A 26,223-nucleotide genomic window follows, 5' to 3' on the forward strand; every position below is an offset into this window, starting at 1 on the left:
GCTCAGAAATCAAACAAAAGATGTATATCTGAAAAAAAACCAAGAGAATGTTCGTGTTGGATTAGAGAAGACTGCAAGTAAGTTAGGGCCATATTATTGAAGGATGATGAATTCTGACAGTCTGATCCATTGGCTGAACACTGCAGGTGTTGAATACTGGTGGCTGCTGAAATTGTGAACAAAGACATGTAGTCCTTGAGCCCATGGAGTTTTAGTTTAGCAGGACAGATAAGCATTAATCAAATCATACAACTAAGTACTTAAATTGCAAACTGTGGTTAGTCCCAGGAAGCAAAAGCACAGAGTGCTGTGAAATATGTAACAGTGGAACTGGCTTTGGGGGTGTTGGGAGTGGGTGGGAACAGGGGAAGTTTTCCCTGAGGAAGTGACATTTAGCTGAGCCAGGAGTATCCAGACAGAGGGAGGAGGGCACTGCATGTGAAAAAAAAGGCCATATTCAAGAATCAAGGAGAACAGATCAGGAGGAAAAAGTGACCTCAGGTAAGGCTGAGGAGGTAGGTGGGGTCAGCTTTTCCCAGCCTTGAAGGCCAAGCTAGAGACTGCTTTTTTCTAAGAGCGGGGGGAAGGTTTTAAATAGAAAGCAACGTGACTGGGTTTATGTTTTTCTCACTGTTCTGTCGGCATCGTGAGATGGATGAGAGACAGGTGAAAGAGGAGGAGGGATCATTAGAAAGCTCTTTAAGTTTTCCAGGTGAGTTACAATGATAGCTTGGCCTAGGATGCCAGTGAAAGGGAAAGAGTTGAGTAGATCCCACCAATATTTAGGAGACAAAATTGGCATGACTTAGTGATGGAGCAGACTTGAGAGTTGAAGAAAAGAAAGGTGTTAAAGACAAAGAGTTTTCTGTTGCCAAGTTTCATGGACAATCGTGGGACTTCCTGGGAGAGAGTGACCAGAGCTGAACCAGTTCAGTTTTAGACACTTTGAGTTTAAGCAGCCTATGGAACATCTACAAGAACGTATCAAGCAGGCAGTTGAGTGCACAGATTTCAAGCCAGAGGACAGACGAGACCAGAGATAAAAACTGATGGGGCATATTACACAGGAGCCTGTGGATGAGCTTGCCAGGGAAGAGGATCTGGGGCAAAGAAATGAGTCTGCCTTGCCCTCCAATAAGCCTGGCTCCATAAATAACGTATGAAGCTCAATAATTATGTTCTGAATACACGAAAAAATAGATGCATGCATGAAAGTCAGGACACTTGCTAGGAACTGCTGACACAGAAATGAAAGCTTCCCTGCCCTCTATGTAACCTTGGCTTGGGTTGATGCAATGAGATTTAAAACAATGGGGAAGATTTGTGAGAAATCAACAAAGGAACAACCTTTTATCTTGCAATAGAAGGGACAATTGAAATAAAGACTTGCCAGGAAGGGCTCCGTTATTTAAATTAAGTCATCCTAATTATAGTATATTACAGTGTTTGTCACCTGAAATTATTTTTATTATTAATAATAATACCTTACGTGATATTCTACAAACCACTTGCGTACTAATTATCACAGTTCATAGTAAACTTAAAATAGCTCTTAACTACTGTGGTTTTGTGCTCTGCATTTATATCCTACTTCAAGGAACTTTAAAGTTTTACCCTTAGTTGTATTCAAATTTTAACAGGACTTAACATTTTAAATCATGGATGTTTTCTCAAATCTTATAAGAGACAACACTGTACATTTGTACTTCAAATATATTAAAATATTTTGTGTTTAAAAGCCACAGATCAGAAACACCATTATTATCAAGAGTAGTGTGCTGAGAATATATATACTATATATGTGTGTGTATATATACACACACTGGCTATAGCTATTGGCTTCTTGTACCTCTGATAATTACTTCAGCTCCACTGTCCCCAGTTCTCCATCTATAAAGGGCAGGAGACAGTTAATCAATCGTTCTCCAACTGAGTACACATAGCTGGAGAGGCAGATGCGGAAGAAGCAGCTGGCAGCACCGTGAAAGGGTGAGGCTTCAGAGTCCTTCCTGTCCTCTGCTCTTCGCTGTTTTATCTATTAGGGCTACCTGTCGTGTTTTACTGGAAAACAAGACTCCTCTTAATTATTATGACAACACAATAATCAGACAAGAAGTTTGAAAACTACTGCCCTGAATCAGGGTTCTTCTGAAGTTCTGCTACAATAGGTCAGAGGTGAGACCTAACTATCTCTATCCTTTAAAACAGCCACAGATAATTTCTCACCAAAAGCTGAAAAAACCATAAACTTAAGGGATGATCTCTAACATCTCCTATACAACTTTTGTGTTCAATTTCATGTATAGAATAAGAGAAGCATTAATGTTCCACAGGATGGAAGATTAGACAGAAGCAGAAGCAGCAAGGGCTCCAGTCATAGAAGTCTCTGTTTAACATCTTGTTTCAGGCACAGAAGCCATCAGAGGATGGCTGACAACATTTTCCTCTTGGATTTCCAGCACTGCAGCCACAAGAAGGAAACGTCCAAGAGATACTTGGCTTAAACTACTCTGAGGTTGGCCAACCCACTTAAAAAAGAACACAAATGAGATCAAAACCTCAGTGTCCTCCTGTGACATCCTAGAACCGGCCTGGGGACCAACTGAGACAAAGCTTTCCACCACAGTGAAAACACTAGAATCACCGTAAATTAACCCAAGGAGGCACAGACTGAAGATCTCATTCGCTGATAATCACGCTGTAGGAAAAAAAATGCTGCCAAAGGAGAGAGAGCACAGTCTTGCAAAAACCCTCAAACCCTGGACAAAGTGACTTTTGGCTCAATCCAGTAGAGAGACAGCAAAGAGCACAGAATATAAATACACACACACACACACACACACACACACACACACACACACACAGTAAACCAGAAACTCTGATATAAAAATTTCCACCACACTAACCAGCAACTAAGGCATCCTTAGGCCATCGGCTGAACCAGTCAATAGTGCATCCTGAAATAAGGGCAGGAAACTTCAAAGCGCGATTTCGAAATCTCTCCCCCACTGGCGAAAAGCAGAGCACAATGTGAAGGTTCTGTCGGACCCGGCTCATGAAGTAATCATACAGGTTCCCATTCGTAGGAGGGCGCCTGGGGCACTCTATTTTCATGACTGATATGAGATCACTATTAATTTCATCAATTTCTTCGCAGGCAAATAGGTTGGAGACCTTTGAGAAAAGTGCAGACGTTCAAATTCAATACAGGCATATGAAAAGAGATCAAAATATACAGCTCAATATGTATAATCTCTTTCCTTCATTTGTGTCCTTAAACTCACCTTTCATGTATAGAATAAGAGAAGCATTAATGTTCCATAGGATGGAAGATTAGACAGAATTTTAAACCGTGTTTTAAAATACACAGACGATTCTATTACTGACTGGAAAGTCATAGCCCGTTAAGGGGGTAAATGGACATATCAAAAATCCAACCAGCTTTCCTTACAACCTTCTTCTTCCGTTTTTCCATTTCTCACTTGGAGCTTTCAGTAACGTTTTCAATGCATAGCTCCACGTTTTGATTGGGACTTTTATTCTTCAAAAACCCAACAGAAAAACCCATTCTTCCTACTGACCACCTAATCCCAATAATAGCACTTATTCAGTACTTTAACGGAAGGAAATACACAGAGCTCTAACACTGGAGGGAATCTGAAGAGGCAAAACACATCAAGAATAAATGAGCTCCTACCTCACCCGATGATAAGACATTATTCATATATTCCAAAAACGACTCATCTTTAATCTCATTGTCCGTGAAAATAAAAGTGATTCCTTTGCCTTGCTGACCAGCTGTTCTATACAAAATCTTCAGGTCTTCCATCAGATTTGATGTGTTGTAGGACCTAAAGAAATATTGTCATCGTGTCATCGGCTAAAATATGTTAATGGGAAGGAAAGACCCTTATAACAATGCTTTATGCCATTTGGTTAACAAAAAATGCTGATATTGTGCCATCAGACAGGTATTTTATTATATGTAAATGTTACTTGTTCATTATATTTACTTGCAGAAATTAAAATAATTTTTAAGACTCCACATTTTATAAAACATTATATTTTTACACACAAAAAACATCTAGAGTGAAAAATCAACCTGAAGCAAAAGTATAATTTTTAACCACACCATAATGCCATCAGAATGTATATACATGTTTCATTTTCCTGGTGGCACAGTGGTTGACAGTCCGCCTGCCGATGCAGGGGACACGGGTTCGTGCCCCGGTCCGGGAAGATCCCACATGCCGCGGAGCGGATTGGCCCGTGAGCCATGGCCGCTGAGCCTGCGCGTCCGGAGCCTGTGCTCCGCAACGGGAGAGGCCACAACAGTGAGAGGCCCGCGTACGGCAAAAAAAAAAGTAAGGGAAATGTCAAATTCTAATATTTACTAAGCACCCATCTGCAATTGATATTTTAGAAGATACCTCATAAACTGAACTAATCTAAAGTAAAGCATTTCAAGCCTTCATTATACGGGCTGAGGGCAATGCCCCACCGTAAACTCCACCCTCCTCACTCCCAACACAACTATTTTCATTGCATCTTTGGACGTCACATGAAAGAGTTTTCTGAGCAATCAGTGCACTATAGTAGAATCGTTGGAAACATTAAATATCCCACTCTAAGTCTCTCACATCCAAAGCAATCACTTAGTGGAAGTCAACTTGCAATCACGAAATGTTAGACAATATAGAGTAGCCCATTACTACCAAAAGTAAAAATTAAAATATTCCAGTCCTGGAGACTCAGACTCACTAAATTATTATTTGAATTTTGTGTCATTAAATAAACTCAGAGTTCAGAGCACAAGAGCAAATGGCCTTCTGATTTTTAAAAAGCTACCAAATATTCAACTTCTATACTCTGCTTTTTTAACGTTTAAAACCTAAACCCTAGAACCAGAAATACCACTACCATGCATCAATATTTCAAGAAGACTGCTAGAAAAGTGAGATCTGAGATACCAGAAAAAATATTCAAAGACACAGTCCCGTGAAAGAGAGAGAGAAAGAATAAAGAGAGAAAGGGAGGGAAGGAGGAATGAAGGAAGGAAGGAAGGAAGAAGGGTGGGGAGGGAGAGAGAGGACAAAGGAAAATAGCTCTCCCCAGCTTCTTGTGATATGGGGAAAACTTTCAGTCCAGTCCCCTGGATCTCAAGGACCGCCCTGCCTCAAATAATATGACCTGAGTCATCTAACAAATGGCTGTGCTTCCCAAAGGAGAGGCCCTTGCTTCCTGAGCCTTGGTCATGCGGCTATGCAAAGGCTAAGGCAGTAGGATCGTCTCTGGAAGGTTATGAGAATCCAGAGAAGGCCCTGACCCTCCTTTTCATCAGTACTGGAGCAGTCCCAATATGACCCACAGAGGAACCAATTTATCACAAAGAGAGGACTCGTAAGGTATGTTTTCTGAGGCAGCATGGTATAGTTAAAGTCACGGCAGACCAGAAACCAGAAATCTTGTGGTTAATTCCCAGGTTTATCTGGGACTTCAGGCAAATCATAGCCTCTCTGAACCTCAGCTGTGATATGTCCTGCTAACCCACAAAGCCACAAAGTTCTTTTGAAGATCAAATTAGCTTGCGCGTGTAAAAGCGCTTTGAAAACGATAAGGTTTTATACAAAATGTTAGGAACAAAAATCTCAGCGTTCAATCCCCTTCCTGTACAGGTTATCTTTTATCTAACATTGCTTCTATCCACAAACTAGAAAAATTATACACAAGGCAACTAAGATTATTTCTCTCTGTTTCAGTACTTGAGAGACACAGTAACGTTTTAGATTGATTCTCCAAGCAGAATCCAGTAATTTAGACCAAATAAAAGGTGCAATAACTTGAGTATTCGGATCTCCAAACCCAATGTTTAATCATTTCCAACCTTTATCCCAGCAGGTGGCTATGGCCCTCCATCAGTGAGATAGATCAGTTAGCATGTTTTGCCTACAGCTCCAAGCCAATGCTTCGTCAATGCCCGACAGGCAGGACTCTCACACCTAGAAATTAACTTCTAATAATATTCAGCCCAAATAAACTTCCCAAACTGGCCTCTTGCTTCTCGCCTTATCTCGGTTGATCCTGAAGTTCTGTTTAGCCTCTCTACATGTTCCTTTTCCACGTCCTAATTCTCCCCGCACTGCACACACATGTCCGAGGACAACTCTTCTGGGATTCCCTACCCTGATGAGTAGCAGCACCAACTATCCAGTTTCCCAAGCCAGAACCAGGATGTACCAAGTCCAAAAGCTCCAGCTTCCTAAGGATATCTTGAATCTTCCCTCTTTTCTCCTCTTTCACTTCCACCCCTCGGGACACCACCATCTGTTGCTGAGATCCCTGAGACAGGCTTATAACCCTTCCAGCTTAGCTCCTTCTTCCACCTTCTCCACATGCAGATGTGACATGCCTCCCCAAGGGGTGACACATTAATGGTTTCCCACTGCTCTAGGATGAAGTCCAAATTCCTCATGATACCTTCAAAGACCTCCATTTCTCTTCCTTTCCCACTTCCCACCTTATGCTATATACCAGCCATATTTAACTGCTTCCAGGCACTCAAATGTAACTTCACATGTGCTGATCCTTTTGCCTGGAACAGTCTTTACTGTTTCTCTTCTCTGAGATAATTCTCACTCATATTCATGTCTCAGCTGAAACATCTCTTTCTCCAGGAAGCCTTTTCTGACCATCCCTTAGACAAGATTAGGAGTCCTTCCCTCATGTTTCAACAGACTCTGGTCTGGTCTGCATTTATTTCCTTATCAGAGAGAGCACCTAACGTATCACATCTTATTGAGTGAGTTGCTCAACTGTCCCCATTGAATTGCTGTAAATTCCATGATGACACAGGCCAGGTTTATCTTGCTTACCCTGGATCTCAGCACTGAGCCAGTGCCTGACACACAGTTGGTGTTCAATGAATATTTTTAAATGTATGAATGAGTAAATCAGCATAAACTTTTCATCTGTTTTTCCAGTTTAATAACATTCTTGAAACCTGAATTAACATTTAGTAGGGACAAATTTCTTTTGAAATGCACTAAAAGGAATATACACAATACTCAAATCAAGCATAACATGAAAACAGAGAGGCACCTGTTCACTGAAATGAGAGGCTAAAGTGTTTCAAAAGTAAATCACTCATGTGAAATGTTCATGGTCTATGACAGAGGTTGAAAAGGGAGGATAATAAGTCAATATTCAAGAAGAAAAACAATTATGATTCCCTTATGTATAAGAAAAACGCATTCTTAACCCCAAGTGGCTTCTGAGAACCATTTATCAAAATCCATTTCAGGTTAATTAAAGCGAAAGCGTGTTACCTTGTCAGAGTGATCTGGAAGGAAGTGTAGCCAGCGATGAATGAAGCCAACCTGGTCAGGCTCTGCTTTCCCGATCCACCCACCCCGACCAAGAGGGCATTTCCCCGGGGAGTACGAATGACACGTGAGATCTAGAATATGAAACAGAAAAAGCATGTATCATTTAATGTGCAAATATTCCACTTTTTTCCTATTTATTCAACACAAGCATACCTAGGAGATATTGCAGGTTCAGTTCCATACCACCATAATAAAACAAATATTGCACTAAAGCAAGTTTTTGTTTTCCCAGTACACATAAAGTTATGTTTACACTATCTATTAATTTTGCCATAGCATTATGTCTAAAAAAACAATGTACATACCTTAATTGAAAAATACTTTATTGCTAAAAAATGCTACCCATCATCTGAGCCTTCAGTGAGTGATAATCTTTTTGCTAGTAGAGGGTTTGAAGTATTGTGAGAATTACCAAAACATGACACAGCGAAACGAAGTGAGCAAAAGTTGGAAAAATGGCACCAATAGACTCGCTTGACACAGGGTAGCCACAAACGTTCAATTTGTAAAAAATTGCATATTTGCTAAGTGCATTAAAGCAAAGGGCAAGAAAATACGGTATGCCTGTATAAGCATTTTAGAAGCTGTACATGTCTTAGGATCAGAATAGAAAGATATACTGGTTGGACTAATGAAGGCATTTCTGAAATATGACAGTGTTTAAGAAGTATTGGACAGGGTGGGGAGCGGGGCGTGTGCCTTTAGGAAACTAGGATAGGAGGAGACCAGTAGAGAAAAGTCATCAGACAGCCCAGACTGTGGCTTGCTCTGGGTTTTCAAGGAGAGAAATAAAGGGGACTTTGAGGTTTCCTTTTAGTTTGCCAATCTACTTCAGTAGGATAGGAAAAAGAGGAGAAATTTCAAAACAATGTGTATCCTTGGAACACAGAACACAAGGTTAATTAGAGTATCCTCCACATTTGAAAACGAACATAGTTTAAATAGAAGGCAAGAAAATTTCCAAAATATGGCATAGATGATGGAATTTAAAAAGAAGAAAATAAGCATAAACACTCTTCTTATTATTTGGCAAAGATAGTGATACCTAAGGTATCTGCTAAGTGATTATGGGTAGACCAGAAGTCCACTCTATGCCAGTCAGTAATCCCAGACCATTCCAGGTCATATTTGTGGTAAAAGTCCATGATTCTTTGGCTTTATTTGTATTTGATAAACTACTTTCACCATCAGGTCTCCAACCCCACCTAAAGGGAATTCGCTGTAGAATTCTCTTGGATGCATTTTTCACCTTATGCGATGACTGTCTTTCCCTCCTAACTGCAGTTTGAGCCTGCAGTTTTGCTGTAATGCTAGCTTTTCTCTAAACTAATGATAGAAAGCTATCTGGGGGCTGAGAAAGGATCACTTCTCTGGTGCTGGCAGAAGCCTTCTGGCACAACCTCGGCTCTGCATTCTGACAAGGTTTTGTTAAACATCCTTTTTCAGGATTCCCTCCACTGGCAGGGGCTATACCCTATTCCTATTGGGACTACCACTGCTTTTGGATTATATCCCCCAATTTAGTGTGAGCCCTTGGAAATGCAGACCATTTTTTTGTTGTGGACCTAAGAACCTGGTCCACCAATCCCGGTAAGATTAGTAAGTGATATGCTCTGCTCTTCCAGCCTCCTACTCATCCTCTCCATGTGATGCTCTCCTAAGTTGCTATAGGCAGGGGAGGAGTGGTACTGGCAAGAATTCTTAGGAGTTTGCCAGTGTCTATTCCTACTCTTTCCCTGGTGTTACTTCAAGAGGCATAGATAGATAAGACAGGTAAGAAGCTACTGCAGGCCATCCTAGAATCATCTGTGTTGTTTCTTGGTTAACTTTTTCAAAATATATAACTGTTTTTCATAAACCATTTCCTTTAGTTGATGCTGGTGAATATATTAGGGTTTTAAATAATTGTTGTTAATCAAGTACAAGGAACTTTCATCCCAACACCTTTTCCTGCAACTGGGCTTAGGTGTTAAACTAAAGTTTTCCATTCCCAGTTTCTAGCACATGAGAAGCCCTTAAAACATATTTGACAAATGATCATATATAAACAAATAGAAGACTTTAAAAGCAGACTCAAAAAACTCATAATCTAGTTAAAAACAGAAACTATAAGAGAAAACACAGTCAAGTGAGAACTTCAAATGGGACAATCCCGTCCTATTATCTATAGATCGGAACATACGGATACTCATTTTTTAATTTCTTTAGCAAATATTTTAAAACTTAATAATGCCCATCCTGCCTTACAGGTGCTCACATCCTGAGAGACCTATCAATAGAAACATGCAATAATGCCCCATGGTGAATGCTGGGGTGGATAGGAATGATGGCAACTGGAAAGAATGCAAAGGAAACAACACTGCTTTGTGAAGGCGAGTCTTAGGTGTGGAGCTGGAATTTGATCTAGATCTTGAACGATAACTAGAAGTTTATGATGCAAAGAAAATGGCACACTGGGAGGAAGTGAGCTAAATTTTAAGAAGAGGGAATGGGATGCACAAAGTCTCAGAATCAGCAAAAGGACTGAGGTGTCCTCATAGGGATGGGAACTTCAGTACCAGGTATGGAAATATCAGGAAATAAGGTGCAAAGCATTGTTTAGGGCCATATTGGGGACTTGGCTAAATTCTAAACCTATTTATCAAGCATCACAAGTGTGCCTGTCTCAGCAATACTCCATCCTGTGAATATGAAGGGGAATAAAGTGGGTGCCTGCCCTCACAGAGCTTACAGCCTGGCAGAAAAGACAAATACAAACAGATAAATTCTACACAACACAACACGTGCTGGGAAGCAGCACTGATGAGGTGCTCTGGAATCAGGATGTGTTTAAGCACAAGCAGTTGATTTTTCTGGATTACACCCTAAGCAGAGCACCACGCACAAGGGGTAGAGTGGTAGGCAAGGACTAGATCGTGAAAAACAATACACACCATGATTTGAACTTTAACGAAAGAGGCAAAAGAGATATCGCAGAGATATTCTTGGTTTTAAAAGAAAGTTGTTATTTTGATTAAGAAAGGAACTAAGAAACACACTTGGATTCAGATCACATCCTGTTTTGCTGCAGTTTTCATCTTCAATCCTGTCTCTTGGCTTCTATCATGTCTTATAACTAGGTCACATATTTCAAGGCTCACACCCACATGACAGAGTTTGGATGTAACTGTACACAGAAAGCAAGAGTATAGAAGAGAGGGTTGGCCTAGAACACAGTGAGGAATGTAGCATTTTAGCTCAGAAACTCCAATCATGGATTCTTTGGCCAATCCCAGAGCAGGCACACTAGAGGCTGAGAGTGAGGGAAAACACAGTCAAGGACCTGTACTGAGGCATACATGCCTTTACTGTCACACCCAAAGTGAAGAAATGCATCATCTGTGCTGCAAAACCCAGAAAAAAAACATTTCTAACGAACATCCTCAAGCACAAGACTAACATAAATAACCTCATTTCAATTTAAGCTGTTATGGAATCCCAAGCCAATCAGATTTTGTCTCCATGGACACTTAGTCATGAAGTTGCCTTTGATATTATTTATTTAGAAAATGTTATTCTTTTTGTCTTCTTCCTTTTAATCATTAAATATGATAGTATCTCCATCCTTCCTTTTGACTTTTAGTCAACTATAAATTAGGAGCTAATTTCAAAATGTTATTTATATTTGGCTTTGGAAGAACATTTGCGCTCATAATTCAGTAGATATCTCAGATTCTGAGAATTCAGTTTCCAAGCTAAGTGTCCTCATGCTGGGGACATCCAACCTCAGAACACACTCTCTGTTTTCCTCCTTCTCCCGGACTTAGTCTGGCCTCCTCAATTTTCAGAGGGAGAGTTGACTAAGTAACCTCTAAAGCCCTCTCCAGTTCTAAGATTTTGTAATTATTAGAGGTGACAACTTGTGAGGTTGTTCCTCATGGTTAAGCCTAAGTAATGGGAGACAGCCTCAAATTGTCTTCGTTCTAATTAAAAGGATGTAGTCTGAAAAAATAATTGACATCAATAAAGTGAGAATATCAACGACGAATTTTAAATGGCATTATCTCCCACCATCAATAAATTAGATCATGTAAGTAAATAATATATTTTACTTATAACCTTTGAGCGTCAATCATTACTGTGATTGGAAATTGTAATGACTCATATGACAAAGTAGAAAGGCAACTGTACTTTCCTGGTGGATTTCACTGTAACAGAATTTTCATCCCAACTCAAAATCAACTGTTTATGCACTATTTTTAATTATTATTTCTAATTGTGGTAAAATACACACAACATAAAGTTTACCATCTTAACCATTTTTAAGACTATAGTCCAGTGGCATTAAGTACATCCATACTGCTGTGCAGCCATCACCACCATCCATCTCCAGGACTCTTCATCTTGCAAAAATAAAACTGTACCATTAAACGTTCCTCATTCACCTCCCCTCAGCCCCCAGCAACCACCATTCTTTCTGTCTCTATGAATTGACTACTCTAGGGACCTCATATAAGTGGAATCATACAGTATTTGTGGTTTTGTGACTGGTTTAATTCACTTAGCATAATGTCCTCAAAACTAATGTACTATTTTTTATAGTTATCCTTTGCATTATGCAAAATATAAGCAGACTTTGTGCCTGTGCTTTGAACTCAGATGTCAACCACATTCATTCTATGTAGTGAAAACACTGAGCTGGAAGCAGTATAGCAACAGTGAATAAAATTATCATATCACGCATTTGAAGTACACCTGCCCTGATTTTAAACCTATAGGTGTGACATGTTGCATCCAGGTCAGAAATTAAATTGGAATATAGCATTGGGTTTATTTTTAAACTGAATTTTCTCCTAGAAGAAGAAAATGAAAGAGGAGGGAAAAAATTCTGGAGTAAAGACAAGTGTCTGTCATTTTGCGGGGTGCTACTGGGCGTGGCCACTGACCTTGACTAAGTGGACCATCGCATCTGCAAAGAACACCAAATCCATGCCAGCGCCATGGATGCTCTCGTTATAGAGCTGCAGGAACATATTCAAACGATCCTTCAGCTGATCAAAAGATTCAACTGGCTCATAAATTTTGGGCATCTCAGTATCAGCCTCCTCAGATGTTTCACCTGGAATTGGGGAAGAAAAATCAATTAAGTTTCTTCAAATCACTGGACTTTACCACTTCCTTCAACCTAAATTAATACACTCATAGCTCTACAATTTAGCACTGAATAATACTGATTTTTATACAAATGTCAGAGTGTGTATTTTTAGAAAAGAAAGGAAAGCACACAGTAGTAAAAGCATTAGGATGTTTGTGATCATATGCAGTCTTAATTCTTAAATGTATAGAAAAGGTCAACTTCAAATAATTTCATATACATTGAATTTAATTTGAATCCATAATAGATCATTGGCATTTCAAGGATCTTCCCAGAGATATTCGCTAATGAAGATTGAAAAAGTAGGGATTTAATGTCAAAATCAACAAGAGAAATCAAAAATTAAATTATTTTTAATAAGAATAAAAAGAAAAAGGTCACTGCATTTGCTTAGGAAAATTTTCTGAGTCAGAAATTTTAAGTTAGTGGTGAGAATAGAAGTGAATTTGGGGGAATGGAAGTGAAGGGTAGAGAGAAAATAGAAACAATGATTCCCTAAATAAATAAACATTGAGTTATCTCACTGGGAAAAGTATTAAAATCACTAAACTTTTTTAAAATTAGAAACACATAACATACCAGTTTAGTACTTTTCCAACTTTGACTATAAAGCATAATGCCAAAGAAAAAGCTAAATTGGGCACAGGTAAATTCACTATCAGTTAACATTAGTTGAATATACTGATACAGTAACAACCTAGAAATTCACTGCGTACTAGAAGAGTGAGTGGATCTTCCCAATCTAATAGTACATAATTACTTTCAATTGACCCTGTCCTAATATAAAGTATTTTAAACTTTTTATGACAAAGCAAGGAAATTGATTTAACATAATTATTAGGATTGGTCCATTTGCAAAGCTCCCACTAATTGAATTTCAATAGTCACTTCCTTATTTCATAAATGTTCATTTCAAGCTTTGACAAAGTGCTTTGAAGTCACTGAAAGGTTCTGTGCTTCCCTCTAGACTCATTCACCCCGCCCCCAACCAAACTCCCCACCTCCAGCCCCTGCCCCACAATGCTGCAGTTGCGCTTTGCTCCTTGAAAACCTTAATCTAGTTACTTACCCTTCTGAATTAGAGGAAATAAAATACATAAATTCTAATTACCTTGTAAATGCTCTTACCTTTACATGATTTTTGGACGTGTATGGCCTGATTAAAAATAAACTGTATCAGCTTCTTTTTGTGGAAGGATCAGTCCAACTGCATAGCCAGCAATAAACCTCCCTTTGCAATTGTCACTCAGAAACTTAACAGATCACATACATCCTTATCTAATCTAGTAAGAGGCTGCCTGGTCATTTTCAATCATTTAGAAGATATAAATAGCATGTGTTTAAACATGCCTCTTTGAATATGAAAGTTAACTTAAAATTCCTCCTCAGTATTAGAAGAGGTTTCTAAATGAAAGAAAAATATTCTACTTAAGCTCAGTTATTTCTGAAGGAAAAAAATAATTAGAGCCCTACCTCTTTTCATAAGTAATATATCTCAATTTTTTTATGGAACCATAACCACAAAATCTTCCCTCAACATCACCCACCTCTTTCTAATTGTATTCAACAGCCCTCTCAGAGGATGTGAGGTTTTTCTTTTTATTTTCAGCATCTGGAATACTCGAGTAATAACTATCATAGTTTTGCTTTGTTTCATCTGGCAGTGAGTAGAAGCCACGGACTGCCCAAGCCATCCACAGATAACATTTCACTTATTCCCCACAGTGCCCCATGACTCATATATTAATATTTCCATTTTTATAAATGAGGAGAATGAGGTTCGAGAAAGTTCAGAGACTTGCCCAGGTAATGTGTGGGAGATCTCTTCCTTAAATCTACCTCTATGTGACAGCTGTAAGCCTTTAGCACTGTCTTCTGCCATAGTATGCCTCCCAAATCTACCTTAATATCCAAGACTGATATGCATTAAAATGATTAATGTTTGAACTCCATGAGTACACATTTATCTACTCATTCTGTATTTACTGAGCACCTAATATGTCCCAGGCTTGTCTCAGTAAAGTTTACTAAACAGAAATTCAACATCCCTGAACTGAACTTCTGTCTTCAGATATCCCTTTGGGGAATTTCAAATTCTGCTTCAATAGTTTACCTGTAGCTTCAGGTGCATCCCTCAAGAAATCCACAAAATAAGTGTCAATTCCACAATTCACCAAGAGTTTTTTCTCTTCACCAAACTCCTCCTCCACCAAGTTTACTAAAGTCATATCAAACCAGGTCACATCATCAGACACTGTGAAACGATCGGCTATAACACGTTTACACTCATGCTTCCACAGCCTTAACAGTTCCTGTCAAAAGCATCATTAAAATGTGTTATTAATTCCCATTAAGCCAGAGTTGGGAATTCAAGTGGACGATATCACAGAGCAGCACCCTTCCTGATTTAAGATACTACATTTTAAAAAGTTAAGATTAACACTACTGGTTTCCTTTTAACATGAACAACAGCTTTGGGAGCACATTAGAAACAAAATCCTAGACTAATGGCTTTCATTTGGTGTGTTATCACCAAAAAAGGACATTTTGGGGTTGTCAAAATGATGTGGGAGACGTTACTGCCATTTGTACAGGGGATACAAGGACATAAAACATGTTTTGCACAGTCTTAGTATACAACAAATTGTTTATGAATATAACTGTCCTATTAAAAAATAAATAAAATAAGTTAAAATGTACTTAACTTCATTTCAAATTGGTCTCATTCAAGAATAGTAAATAGACAGTAGTGTATATTCCTTTTCAGCCTTTAAATTAAAACAAAAACATTCCTAGACAAAATACTAAATCACTCTGAACAACCAACAAACTAATACTCTACATAAAAGTCTTATGTTTGTGAACAATTAGTCTGTTTGGATAAGACACCTACATTCATGTGGCCAGAGCATAATATAAAAAGTTGCATATAAACAACTCTCATGTATGCAACTGAGATAATTACAAAGATATATTTACTTAACACAGTGTGAAGGAAATTTATGGCAAAAATCTGGATTATCTGCATAAAGCAATCACCTAGTCTAGATAATCCAGGACCCAAAATTAACTGGAAGTTGAGAGAATTAATTGCTCAATATACCTGTTCCTATAGCAAGCATAACAAATGCTTGTCTAAGCTAATTATTTAATATGAAACACTGGTGGAAATTTCTTACCTTGGTAACGTTTTGCAAGTTAGAAGGCTTTTAAGCCATTATATTACTAATGATCAAATGTTCTTTGGTTGCCAGAAAATAAAATTTTAGTAAAATATATTTAATGATTCACTTACAACAAAAGTTCATGACAAACCAATTGCTAGACCAGTTTATGCTGATTTTAAATAAGCAACAGGGCTTCCCTGGTGGCGCAGTGGTTGAGAGTCCGCCTGCCGATGCAGGGGACACGGGTTCGTGCCCTGGTCCGGGAAGATCCCACATGCCACGGAGCGGCTGGGCCCGTGAGCCATGGCCGCTGAGCCTGCGCGTCCGGAGCCTGTGCTCCGCAACGGGAGAGGCCACAACAGTGAGAGGCCCGCGTACCGCAAAAAAAAAAATAAAAAAAAATAAGCACCAAAAAACGGCTACTCAAAAAGTAATTTTGGAAGACTGCATTCCACAACACTATTAATTTATCAATAACTCTGAGGGAAAAAAATCAAGTTAACATGTTCACTGCTGTTAAAATGACTCCCAATTCTCTGTAACAAGGAGACTGAGTTTTCCCCAAAATGTCCTCTTGCAGTCAGTCAGTGTCATTACCTACTTTGTGAGCATCTGAGGCAAAGCTGAGTTTTTTTTAATAGTCCACATTGGATGTGCCTAGTGACAGTTTGGTTGATATCTCAACTTTCTCGGTGCGTTTAAGTGGAGAAGTCCCCTAAAACCTATTTGCTTAACTACAACCTTGGTTCCATAAAAGGATGGAAAAACAGGCTGATGTTGCCTTAGCTTTACGCTTTGGCAAAAAAAGGCATACTGCACTTTTACATACTACATACTTTACAATTTTACATATTACATACATATTGCATTTTACGTACTAGAATTCCCTTTTAGTTTGAAGAGCATTCTTATAATTCTAGGAACTCTTTTATTCGAGTGTACGTACAAATGCTCATTTTTCTGTCAAATGAACTTTCTACTCTTCTGTCTCTTTTCAGTTTTACCAATATGTGTATTTCTTTTAGTACATCAAGTTATATGGGAAAGAAAGATCATGGATGATTAAAAACAAAATGGTTTCATTCTTCAATTTTGAAAGTTTATTTATAAAGATAATTACTTTTTAAAGTTAAAATGTCAGGTTTATGATATGAAGTTTATAATATGAACAATAGGAAGACATATAATAAGATCAACAGGGATTCTTTCCATTATTTAGTATAAGAAAATAATGATGAAAAAACAAAATCAATTTTTCCTTTTACTCTATTCATTAGAAAATAATTGTATATAATATTTCCTTAAACATAAACCAAATTTATTTGGAATTTTTAAAATTAATTTATGTATTTATATATTTTCTATTTTTGGCTGCGTTGGGTCTTTGTTGCTGTGCGCGGGCTTTCTCTAGTTGGCGGCGAGAGGGGGCTATTCTTTGCTATGGTGCACAGGTTTCTCATTGCGGTGGCTTCTCTTGTTGCGGAGCACGGGCTCTAGGCGCGCGGGGTTCAGTAGTTGCAGCACACAGGCTCAGTAGTTGTGTCTCACGGGCTTTAGAGCGCAGGCTCAGTAGCTGTGGCGCACGGGCTTAGTTGCTCCGCTGCATGTGGGATCTTCCCTGACCAGGGCTCAAACCCGTGTTACCTGCATTGGCAGGCGGATTCTTAACCACTGTGCCATCAGGGAAGTCCTAATTGAAACTTTTAAAGAAAAATATTGGCATACTTTTCCCTTATTTATGTTCGTGAAAAGCCGCAAAGAAAAAAATATCCATGCTAAAACATCCCAAAATATTTTCATGATGCCACTAAAAATTGCATTACTAAGAATATTTACAGTTTATAATAAATAACAAAGTTACTTGTTTTACTCTCTTATGTATCACTTACATCTGGTTCCTTGATAACCTCTGAAGTAGTGTTCAACATTCCCTGCCAGATCCTAGAAAGATCTCGAAGGTTAAAGACATAATGGAATTTTGCAGGGGTAGGGAGCATTTTAATCTTAGTCATCTGCCATAGTCGGCGTGTCAGGGGAACCAGTTTCGTCACTGAATCTCTCACTTCTTCTGAGAAGCCCCTTTGGGTACAGTAGTATCCTATCCCAATCACACCTGAAAGGGGAAAAAAGTCATAACATTTTGACTGACAGTTCAAATCACCTAAGTGAAAATGAAAAACATTATAATGCGAGTACAAAAATAATTAAACATTTTAATAGTTAACCACATATTAAAGAAATTTCTATTAATTAATGTTCTTTGGGGTTTTTTTAAACCTACATAGTAGGTATAGTTACAAGCAAGTTTCCAAACCTTTGCCCACCACTGTGATTGAAGGCAGATACTGCCATACTCCACTACCCTAGGGCACTAAGAAGACATTCTAGTCTGCCAGAAATTTATTAGGGTAATCTTAGTTAGTTTTTTCTCAGTTGCAATTTCAGAAATGGTAAATTAGTACCTCACACGAATGCATGCACAACTTTACACTTTTTCTGAAAAGAGTGATTCCATAATCAGTTTCTAAACTCATTTTCATTTCTCAGTTAAATAATTATGGTTATCGATTACGCTAGTGTTTCTTGGGTGAATTTATTTCTGAAACGCTGCATATGTAATCAATCAGTAATTTATTACACCCCTATAAATTACTCTGAGGATCAGACTCTGGCTAATCTCCACTCTGTGCAATATTATTTCTTTGGCCAAAATCATTTTATGGGTTGGTTAGGTATCAGCTACATAAACTTTTGGTATGGCAGTATATCAATGCAGACCTCAAATATGTATACCCACGAGGAAAGCATCTCATCGTGTCTAAGACCATTTAATGTTTAACCTCCTGGCCTAAGAAGCTAGCGACAGTTTCTTAAAGAAATACATAGGCAGAAAAAAATCTACTTAGCACTCAACTCAGTACATACATAATAAAGTAAATCTTTATATAAACAAAATACACCGCTTGAGAGTGATGAAGCCCGTAGACTAAGGAAGCACCCAATGCCCTTTCTGTGTTGACCTCTAGGTGGATATATTCTCACTGGAACCCAAGCAGGGATTCTTCCCTCCCATGCCCCACTGACATTCACTTTACCAAAGATCTTGTCCACAGAAGCATCAGAGGGCCACGTGCAGTTAAATATAGAGAACTGCCTCTTGAGCCTTTGGGGTATATCATTGCGTCCGCCCCCAGGATGGATCATAGCTGCTAAAAACTGTATGTCCACAATGCTGGTAAACTCCCCAGGCTTCTCTAGGTTATAAAATCCATTCTGTTCCATCAGCTGTCGTACTATCTCATTAGTAACCTAAGAAAGACAACTTTTAGAATTAAAATGTCATTCCTTTATATCCCAGGACCTAACTCTTTGAGTGTTTCCAAATAATGGACCTTATTGGAATTTAGGAATTGCAAGTTGAAAAAGTAAAAAATATTTACTCATCAAAAAATAAATCAATGAGGAATTAGGCAAATAAAGTACACAATAGGATCGATATACCTGGTCTCCCCACTCATTGATTATTGGCATATTCACATCATCAATAAAAACAGTCATCTTCTTTCCTGCTGGAGGGCCATATGTTGTGCCCATGCGTTTATCCACATAGCTCTCTATCGTCCTCTGTTAAATAGAAAAGTCAACAGAAACATCTGTGAAAATATCCCCTGACATGGGTAATTATTTTAAAAATCCAGGAAACTTTGAAATGACAGAAATTACTCAGAACAAAACCCAAAATGTCCCTTAATTCTGGAAAGCAGGGCATGAAGTACCTAACTTTTCTTGCATGACGTTTATAACCTTTGAAAATCTGGTTTAATTTAGGAGTAAAGAAAATTCTGATCAATGTAAATCTTGAATGGGATGAGACTCTTCTGTTTATTTCTACAGACTTAGTTTTGTCTTATTGTGCCTACGTTGGTGACAATATAATATAACCCTAACCCCCATTATTCAAAGGTCCAGCCCTCCTCAAAGTTTCCTTATAATCATAGACAAAGCTAAACAGGGCTACTGTCCAAGAGGCTTCTCAGGTCTTGCTCTGAGCTCCACGGGCGGCCATAATCTGAAGACTGTTCTCTCTTTGTTGAGAAATCTGCCAACTGGCTTCTGTAGCCTGACACAGTCTGCTTTGGGCAGATGCAATCACACTGAATCACTTCTCTTCCCCTTCACAAAGTGCAGGACAATGCCCCCTCTTTTCTATCCAATACATTCTGAGCTTTGGTGGTACAGAAGGAAACGGTACTGTGCTCTATAAAAAAATGTCCTAGCAATGTGGAGAGGAATACTAAAACTGACAGAAGGGGTGCTGGAAGGAGTAATGGGGACATGAGGGAAGAACCCCAGACTACTGACTACAGTATCAACATTTCCATGGTCATAGAGTGTAGTTTGGAAATCAATCAGTTGTTCAGAATATATGTACTGAGTAAGCAGAGCCAGCACTGCAAAGAAAACAGAAAGGGCTCACACTTCTCACGCTCCAGAAACTCAATCTTAAAGACCTCATTTTATTCCCACTGATTCATGATTTAAGTCATGCTAAAGATAATGTATAAAATATAAGAGAAAGTGGAGGTGTATTGAGATAAAACGCATTCTCATCCTATCCAAAAAAGAGTTTCCTTATTTCATGAAGAGCAAACCAGTTAAAATGACATTAATAACCCTTCAAGATACAACCAAGAAATAAGGCCAAGATATAAACAAAAACCTATACATCTGTCCTTGAAAATTCCCCCAGTTTGGTAATTTCAAATTGTAATTTTCTGCCATCATTTTAATGAACAATAGCAAAAGATGTGAACATTTTTCACCATTTTAAAATAGAAAGATATATAAACATATCACACAAATTTCCCATGACAACAGTACGATGGCAAGAAGAATTTCATATTCCCCTGACATAAAAGAAAACTGTTTAAAGTAATGTACTAGGCTAAATTTAGCTCTCCTCAATGAATTTAAATGGATAAAGCAATTAATAATCTCTTGACAACTCCCTATGGCAAACTAGAGCCTTCCCGATATTCCCTTATCTGTTAATGAGAACTCATAGGCACATGAAGATTTTATGTCTTGGGGGGGCCTTCTAAGAGCTAAAAGCCATAGGTGGAACAGGTGAAATAATATGGAGTAATAGCCACATACCTGCACTTTCTTCCCCTTCATTATGACCTTAATTTCTTTGAAATAGCAGGAAATTACTAGAAGGAATTCATTTTAATATATAAAATTATTACTTTTATATATATATATAAAATTAAAAAGCTAAGTTGATAAAAACAAAGGAGGGAGAAAAATTAAATAGCTTGTGAACCTAGAAGCTGAGACTTCTTCCTGTGTTCATAACTGTTGGCCATTAAATAGTTACCGAATGAACGAGTTGGATAAGATCTCCCAAAAGCCTGAAACACAGTAACTTCATGTTCTCCTCCATCATAGATCTATGTGTTTGGGAATATTTAGGAAAACCATATACTTGGACTAGTGTCTCCAACTGGACTTCCCCACTTAGATGATCCATAGCATCACAAAATCAACATATCCAAACGCAGACATCTCTGCCTCATCACAAAATCTGCACCCACTCCTAGGTGCTCATCTCAGGGATTAATACCAACTACCTAAATCTCAACCAAACATTTCCACATCCAACATCGATCAGGTCTATTGCAATTTAAATACTGCTTTTTAATGTATCTCATCCTCTCTGAAAAATGATATGCCCTTGATTAGTTAGTTGTCTTTCTCATATGGATTAATGTCACAACCTTTTAAATTGCCCTCCTTGCCTCCAGTCAGGCCTGGAAACTTCTTTATAAGTCACATACAATGTCTATATTGTGTGATTTACAATTTTGTCTAGACTCTTCTGTCTCCCCAAAGAAATCAGTTTAAAGAATAATCTATCATCTTTGTAGTATTCTGCCAGCCACCTTCTCCCTGGTCTCCTTGATCTACTGTCCCACCTCATCCATCTTTTTGGTGATATAAACCATAGTCCAGTTAATAAAACCAAATAGGTATATTCATTGATTTGATTATTGTCTGTCTCTCCCACTAGAATGCAAGGGAGGCAGGCACCTTGTTTATCTTGTTCATCACTGCCTCCTCAGTGTCTAGAAAGGTGTCTGGTACAAAATATTTATCTGTAAATATTTGATACATAGATCAATAAAGACAAGAAACTTGGGAGTCATCTCTAACTTTTTTTCTCTCTCTCCCATCCCTCTCCTCCAACAATACCCACTCGACCAAAAACGAGTCCTGTCTGTTCTGCTTCTCAACCACAATTTGAACACATCCTTGTGCTCTTTCCATTCCCACTCTTACTATCTTGGTCCAAGTCAACCTCTCTCTGGAGGAATTACTGTAACCATCTCCTCTCAAGTCTCTCTGAGTACAGCCCTCTCTCTCCCTTCTGCAGCCAGAATGAACTTGCTGAGTGCTGATGTAATCCTGCTTAGTATTCCAGTGGTTCCTTATTAGTGACTTACAAGGAACACCATGACGCTCCCTGCTCACCTTCCAGTCTCATTTCTAAACATTCCTTTTCAGGTTCTTGGTTCCGGCCCATCACGGTCTTCATTCGTTCATAGCCAGTTAACAATAAAACAATAAAATGATGCTCCTCTCAGACTGATTTACAGTGTTCATTAAGAGATCCTTATTTACATATTCCTAACGTAGCCATTTCTGAGCCAGAAATCTCTCAGCATTAGTAGTACCCAAACACAATTTGTGAAGTATTGACTTAGATAAATGATCTTCCATAAAAGTCACTTCTCTCAACCCAGCTTATCGGTAGAGAGTTGAAATCTCTAGCAAGGGCCTGGACTAAGGGTAGTTTATGCTGTTCTCTGAGAATAGACAATAACTTGACTCTGAAATAGGAGAATGGTAGTCAGCATGACATCATCTGATGCAATCTATGGCACCTAAACAACTTTCTGACCTCATTGTCTGTCTAGCTCACACATACATGGGATACTAGAGCAAACCCCAGCTGTGACAGTGACATTTTAGACATAAAAAACAGATGGTTAGTCATCCAGATAGACTTAGGAATGGGGTTGAGGAAAGCCATTCTACGCTACTCTTCTTCATTCCAAATGAAAAGCTCTAAAACAAGGGCAATTCAATTTTCTGAATTGGTCTCTTAATAGACAATTCAGCCTCTGTAATCCCTAAATTATTAACATTATATAAATATTAAAGTCCCCCAAGTGATGGTCAACTCTTTCATTACATTTAGTCCTGTAATTCCCTAACGAAATGAATCCCCTCCTCCTCTGGGCTCCAGGGTACTTAGATTACTCCATAAGTAGCACTTATCACATCAGCTATACTTGATTGTACACATGTCTGTTTCCCCAGCCAGGGGGAGGAACAGGTACAGTTGAGGAGGTTGTGCACTGCCCAGTTCTTGGGTTCACTATTCACATTATTGTCTCTGTGAATGGGACATAACACAAAATGTGCGTAAACTGCAATGGCCTTATGCAATAGCTCTGACTGGGTTTAAAGTTAGAAAAAAAGGGGTTAAACTGCTACTTCCCCCACTTATTAGCTTTATGACTTATAAGTCATTTTAAACCACATAAGTCACTGAACCACAGCTCAAAAGTGGGAATGTATATAGAGATACATAAATCATGTACATGTATGTGTGTGTATACATACAACAGAATATTATCCATAAATGATATAATACATGTGAAGGTACTTAGTGAATTTAATGCATCATAAAAATGAAAGATATTTTTTATTACTATAGGTATCTCTATATATCAGCACTTAAATCATTTTTCATACATATTACATCCAATCAAATTGAAATATAAAATATACTTAAGTTTAGGCTTCCATGTATCTGCTATTTAGCTAAAAGATAAAAATGGAGAGCTTATGCTTTTTATTAAGAAATCTACCTTTCCATTTTATTGTAACTCATCAAAACCAAATGAAAACAGGCTTATATTAGTAAAGTTTAAAATTCTCAATAGCATATTACAAAAAGTAAAATTGTATCAAAAATAACATCAAAATATAATAATATATAACTAAAAGATAAAAATTTTAAAATGCACTGTGATAAATCAGCCATTTTAATATTAATAGGAATAAAGAAAAGTCATTGGAAGGATCAGATGGGTGAACTGGAAAAGCACAGTGGAAGACATGGGAACTTGGTTTTTCACCCAGGTTCTGCCACCAACTAACTATCTGGGAACTCAAATGAGTATTTCAATCTTCCTTAACCTGAGTGTGTTAATATTAACAGTGAAACCTGACATTTTTAGAGAGCTTTTTACCATAAAAAAATACTTTCACATATTATATCTTAAGAGTCTCCTCTGGAAACTGGTCTTCAGGCTATGCTCTGAAGCACAGAAAGGATTTTCTTCAATCACACGGGCCCCTACAGAAAGCAAGAAGGAGGTTGGGAGGGATTTCAGGAGGCCAGCTCCAATTCCATCAAAGCAAATCCCTTGTTACCTGTTTGATAGATTAGCCTTCTACATAAGATTTCATTAGGAAAAGTGGTTCTGAGTCTAGGAAAAAATGTGGAATTTCCTTCCAAGCTCTACAATTGTCATTTTTAAAAAACAAAACCTATTGCTACCCAAACATTTGTAAGACGGTTGTTGCACTTGGAGTACTTCGAGATTATTTTTAGAACAGAGAAATCTTTTCAGAAATTCTCTTAAGAAATTTTCTTTTTCGTCTTATTTTCTGTATTGTTTACATTTTTAAAGGTACGTGTGAATTACTTTCAAAAATAAAAAAATTAAAACAATATTTGTTTTGAAAAACAAAATCACCTCTCTTAAAAGACTAACTGAAATTTCCTTAGCCAAAAAGAGGGTGACCATATAATTTTGGTCCAAACTTCATACTTTGGATAGTAACAGGGATGCTATTCATTTTTCATCTGAGACAACAGAAGTTAACTGGACAGTGCCAGGAAAAGAGGGACATAGAGTCTGTCCTCCTGCTGATAAAAGTTGTGAAAGTGACACCATGGTAAAAACAAAGGAAGTTCAGATGAAAACAACCTGTCAAGAAACAGACGTGTGCCCTTGACACATGTGCCATCATGGCAACACGGGAGGGATGGACGGTATCTATTTTCTCATCTACAATTTCAATTTGGTTTGGATCCAAATAAATGGGACACACAGAGACAAATGCTCAGCTCCATCAGCCCTTGTTTAGCATGAACGGCTGAAAATTATAGTGAGAAAGTTAATTACAGCAGTTTGGCTAATTGGAAGTTTTCTAAAACTAATGAGTCTAGCTTAATTGAAAGCCCTGATGCTTAGCAGTCAAAACAGGCACTAAACAGACCAGTTGATCCTGTGATGCCTCTGAACAGAAGAAGAAATAGTGAAGTGTTGAGACCACTTTCTTACTGAAGGATAGGAAGGATTTGGGTTAAACATCAATAGTTGTGAATCAGATAATGGAACCCTAAAGAATATAGATGTTCATGTTATGAAAACCTGTTTTTTTCTTCTTCTAATTTATTATGCTTCGATATGGTACTGTTTCTAGAAATTTATTACATGGTTTATGAATTTGTATATTAATAAACAGGATGTTTTCTAGATTACGTGTGCCTTTTTCTAGGAAATTAATAAGTATTTCATGCTACAGAGACATAAAACACAGGTCTTTACCACCTGAGAGGTGTAAATATCACCAAGAGTTACTAGCAAAAATATGTGACAACTCCTTGCCATCTACTAAAGAATTTGGCTAGCCTTTGTCCCTGGTTCCTAGGAGGGAGCCTTTAAACCCGTGGAATTTCCCACATAATAAGAACGTCTTTGTTATTCATTGTGGGCCCCTCAGACCACTCATGCCAGAAAGACCAAACTATGATTAGAGTGTTAGGGCTTTAAACCACATGATATCAGCTGACTTCCCAGGGGGAAGGGGTTTGGAGACTTGCTTCAATCACATGGCCAACCAATCATGCCTATGTAATAAAACTTCAGTAAAAACTCTGGACATGAGGCTCAGGTGAGCTTCCTGGTTGCTGATATACATAGATATGCCTGGAGAGTAATACATCCTGAGGACAAAGAAGGTTCATATTCGGGACCCTCCCAGACCTTGCCCTATGCATCTTCTTTGGGCTGATCCCAATTCATATCTTTTATAATAAAATCATAAGCATAGCATTTTCCTAAATTCTGTGAGTCATTCTGGTGAATTATCAAAACGGACAGGGTCATAGAAACCTTTCAGTTTGCAGCCAATTGTTCAGAAGTGTTGGTAGCCTGGGAACCCCTGAGCTTGTGGCTGGTTCTGAAGTGAGAGAAGTTTTGTAGGGACTGAGCCCTTCACCTGTGAAGTCTGCACTAACTCCAGGTGGTTGCTGTCAGAATTGCACTGCAGCCCTAAAGATTCAATCCACTCCCAAGAAATGTGAAGAGCTAGATAGCTACCCTACATAATGAAAAAAAAAAAAAATCACACTTTGATTTAATGCTTAACCATCAGCATCCACAAGTAAGGT

At 38.2% G+C, this 26,223-nt stretch overlaps 1 protein-coding gene across 1 annotated transcript in view; it reads right to left on the reverse strand.

Annotated features, from left to right (window-relative positions):
• Nucleotides 1-26,223, reverse strand: part of DNAH5 (dynein axonemal heavy chain 5) — a 200,866-nt gene that overhangs the window by 72,318 nt on the left and 102,325 nt on the right. The window contains exons 48-55 of the mRNA XM_065873626.1: nt 19,188-19,310; nt 18,782-18,995; nt 17,576-17,799; nt 14,633-14,831; nt 12,311-12,483; nt 7,326-7,456; nt 3,698-3,851; nt 2,907-3,174 (exon numbers count right to left, since the gene is read on the reverse strand). Of these exons, the coding sequence (XP_065729698.1) occupies nt 2,907-3,174; nt 3,698-3,851; nt 7,326-7,456; nt 12,311-12,483; nt 14,633-14,831; nt 17,576-17,799; nt 18,782-18,995; nt 19,188-19,310 (1,486 nt within the window). The remainder of the gene's footprint in view (nt 1-2,906; nt 3,175-3,697; nt 3,852-7,325; nt 7,457-12,310; nt 12,484-14,632; nt 14,832-17,575; nt 17,800-18,781; nt 18,996-19,187; nt 19,311-26,223) is intronic.

Source organism: Phocoena phocoena, chromosome 3, assembly GCF_963924675.1.
Source record: "Phocoena phocoena chromosome 3, mPhoPho1.1, whole genome shotgun sequence".
In the NCBI taxonomy this organism is placed as follows: Eukaryota; Metazoa; Chordata; class Mammalia; order Artiodactyla; family Phocoenidae; genus Phocoena; species Phocoena phocoena.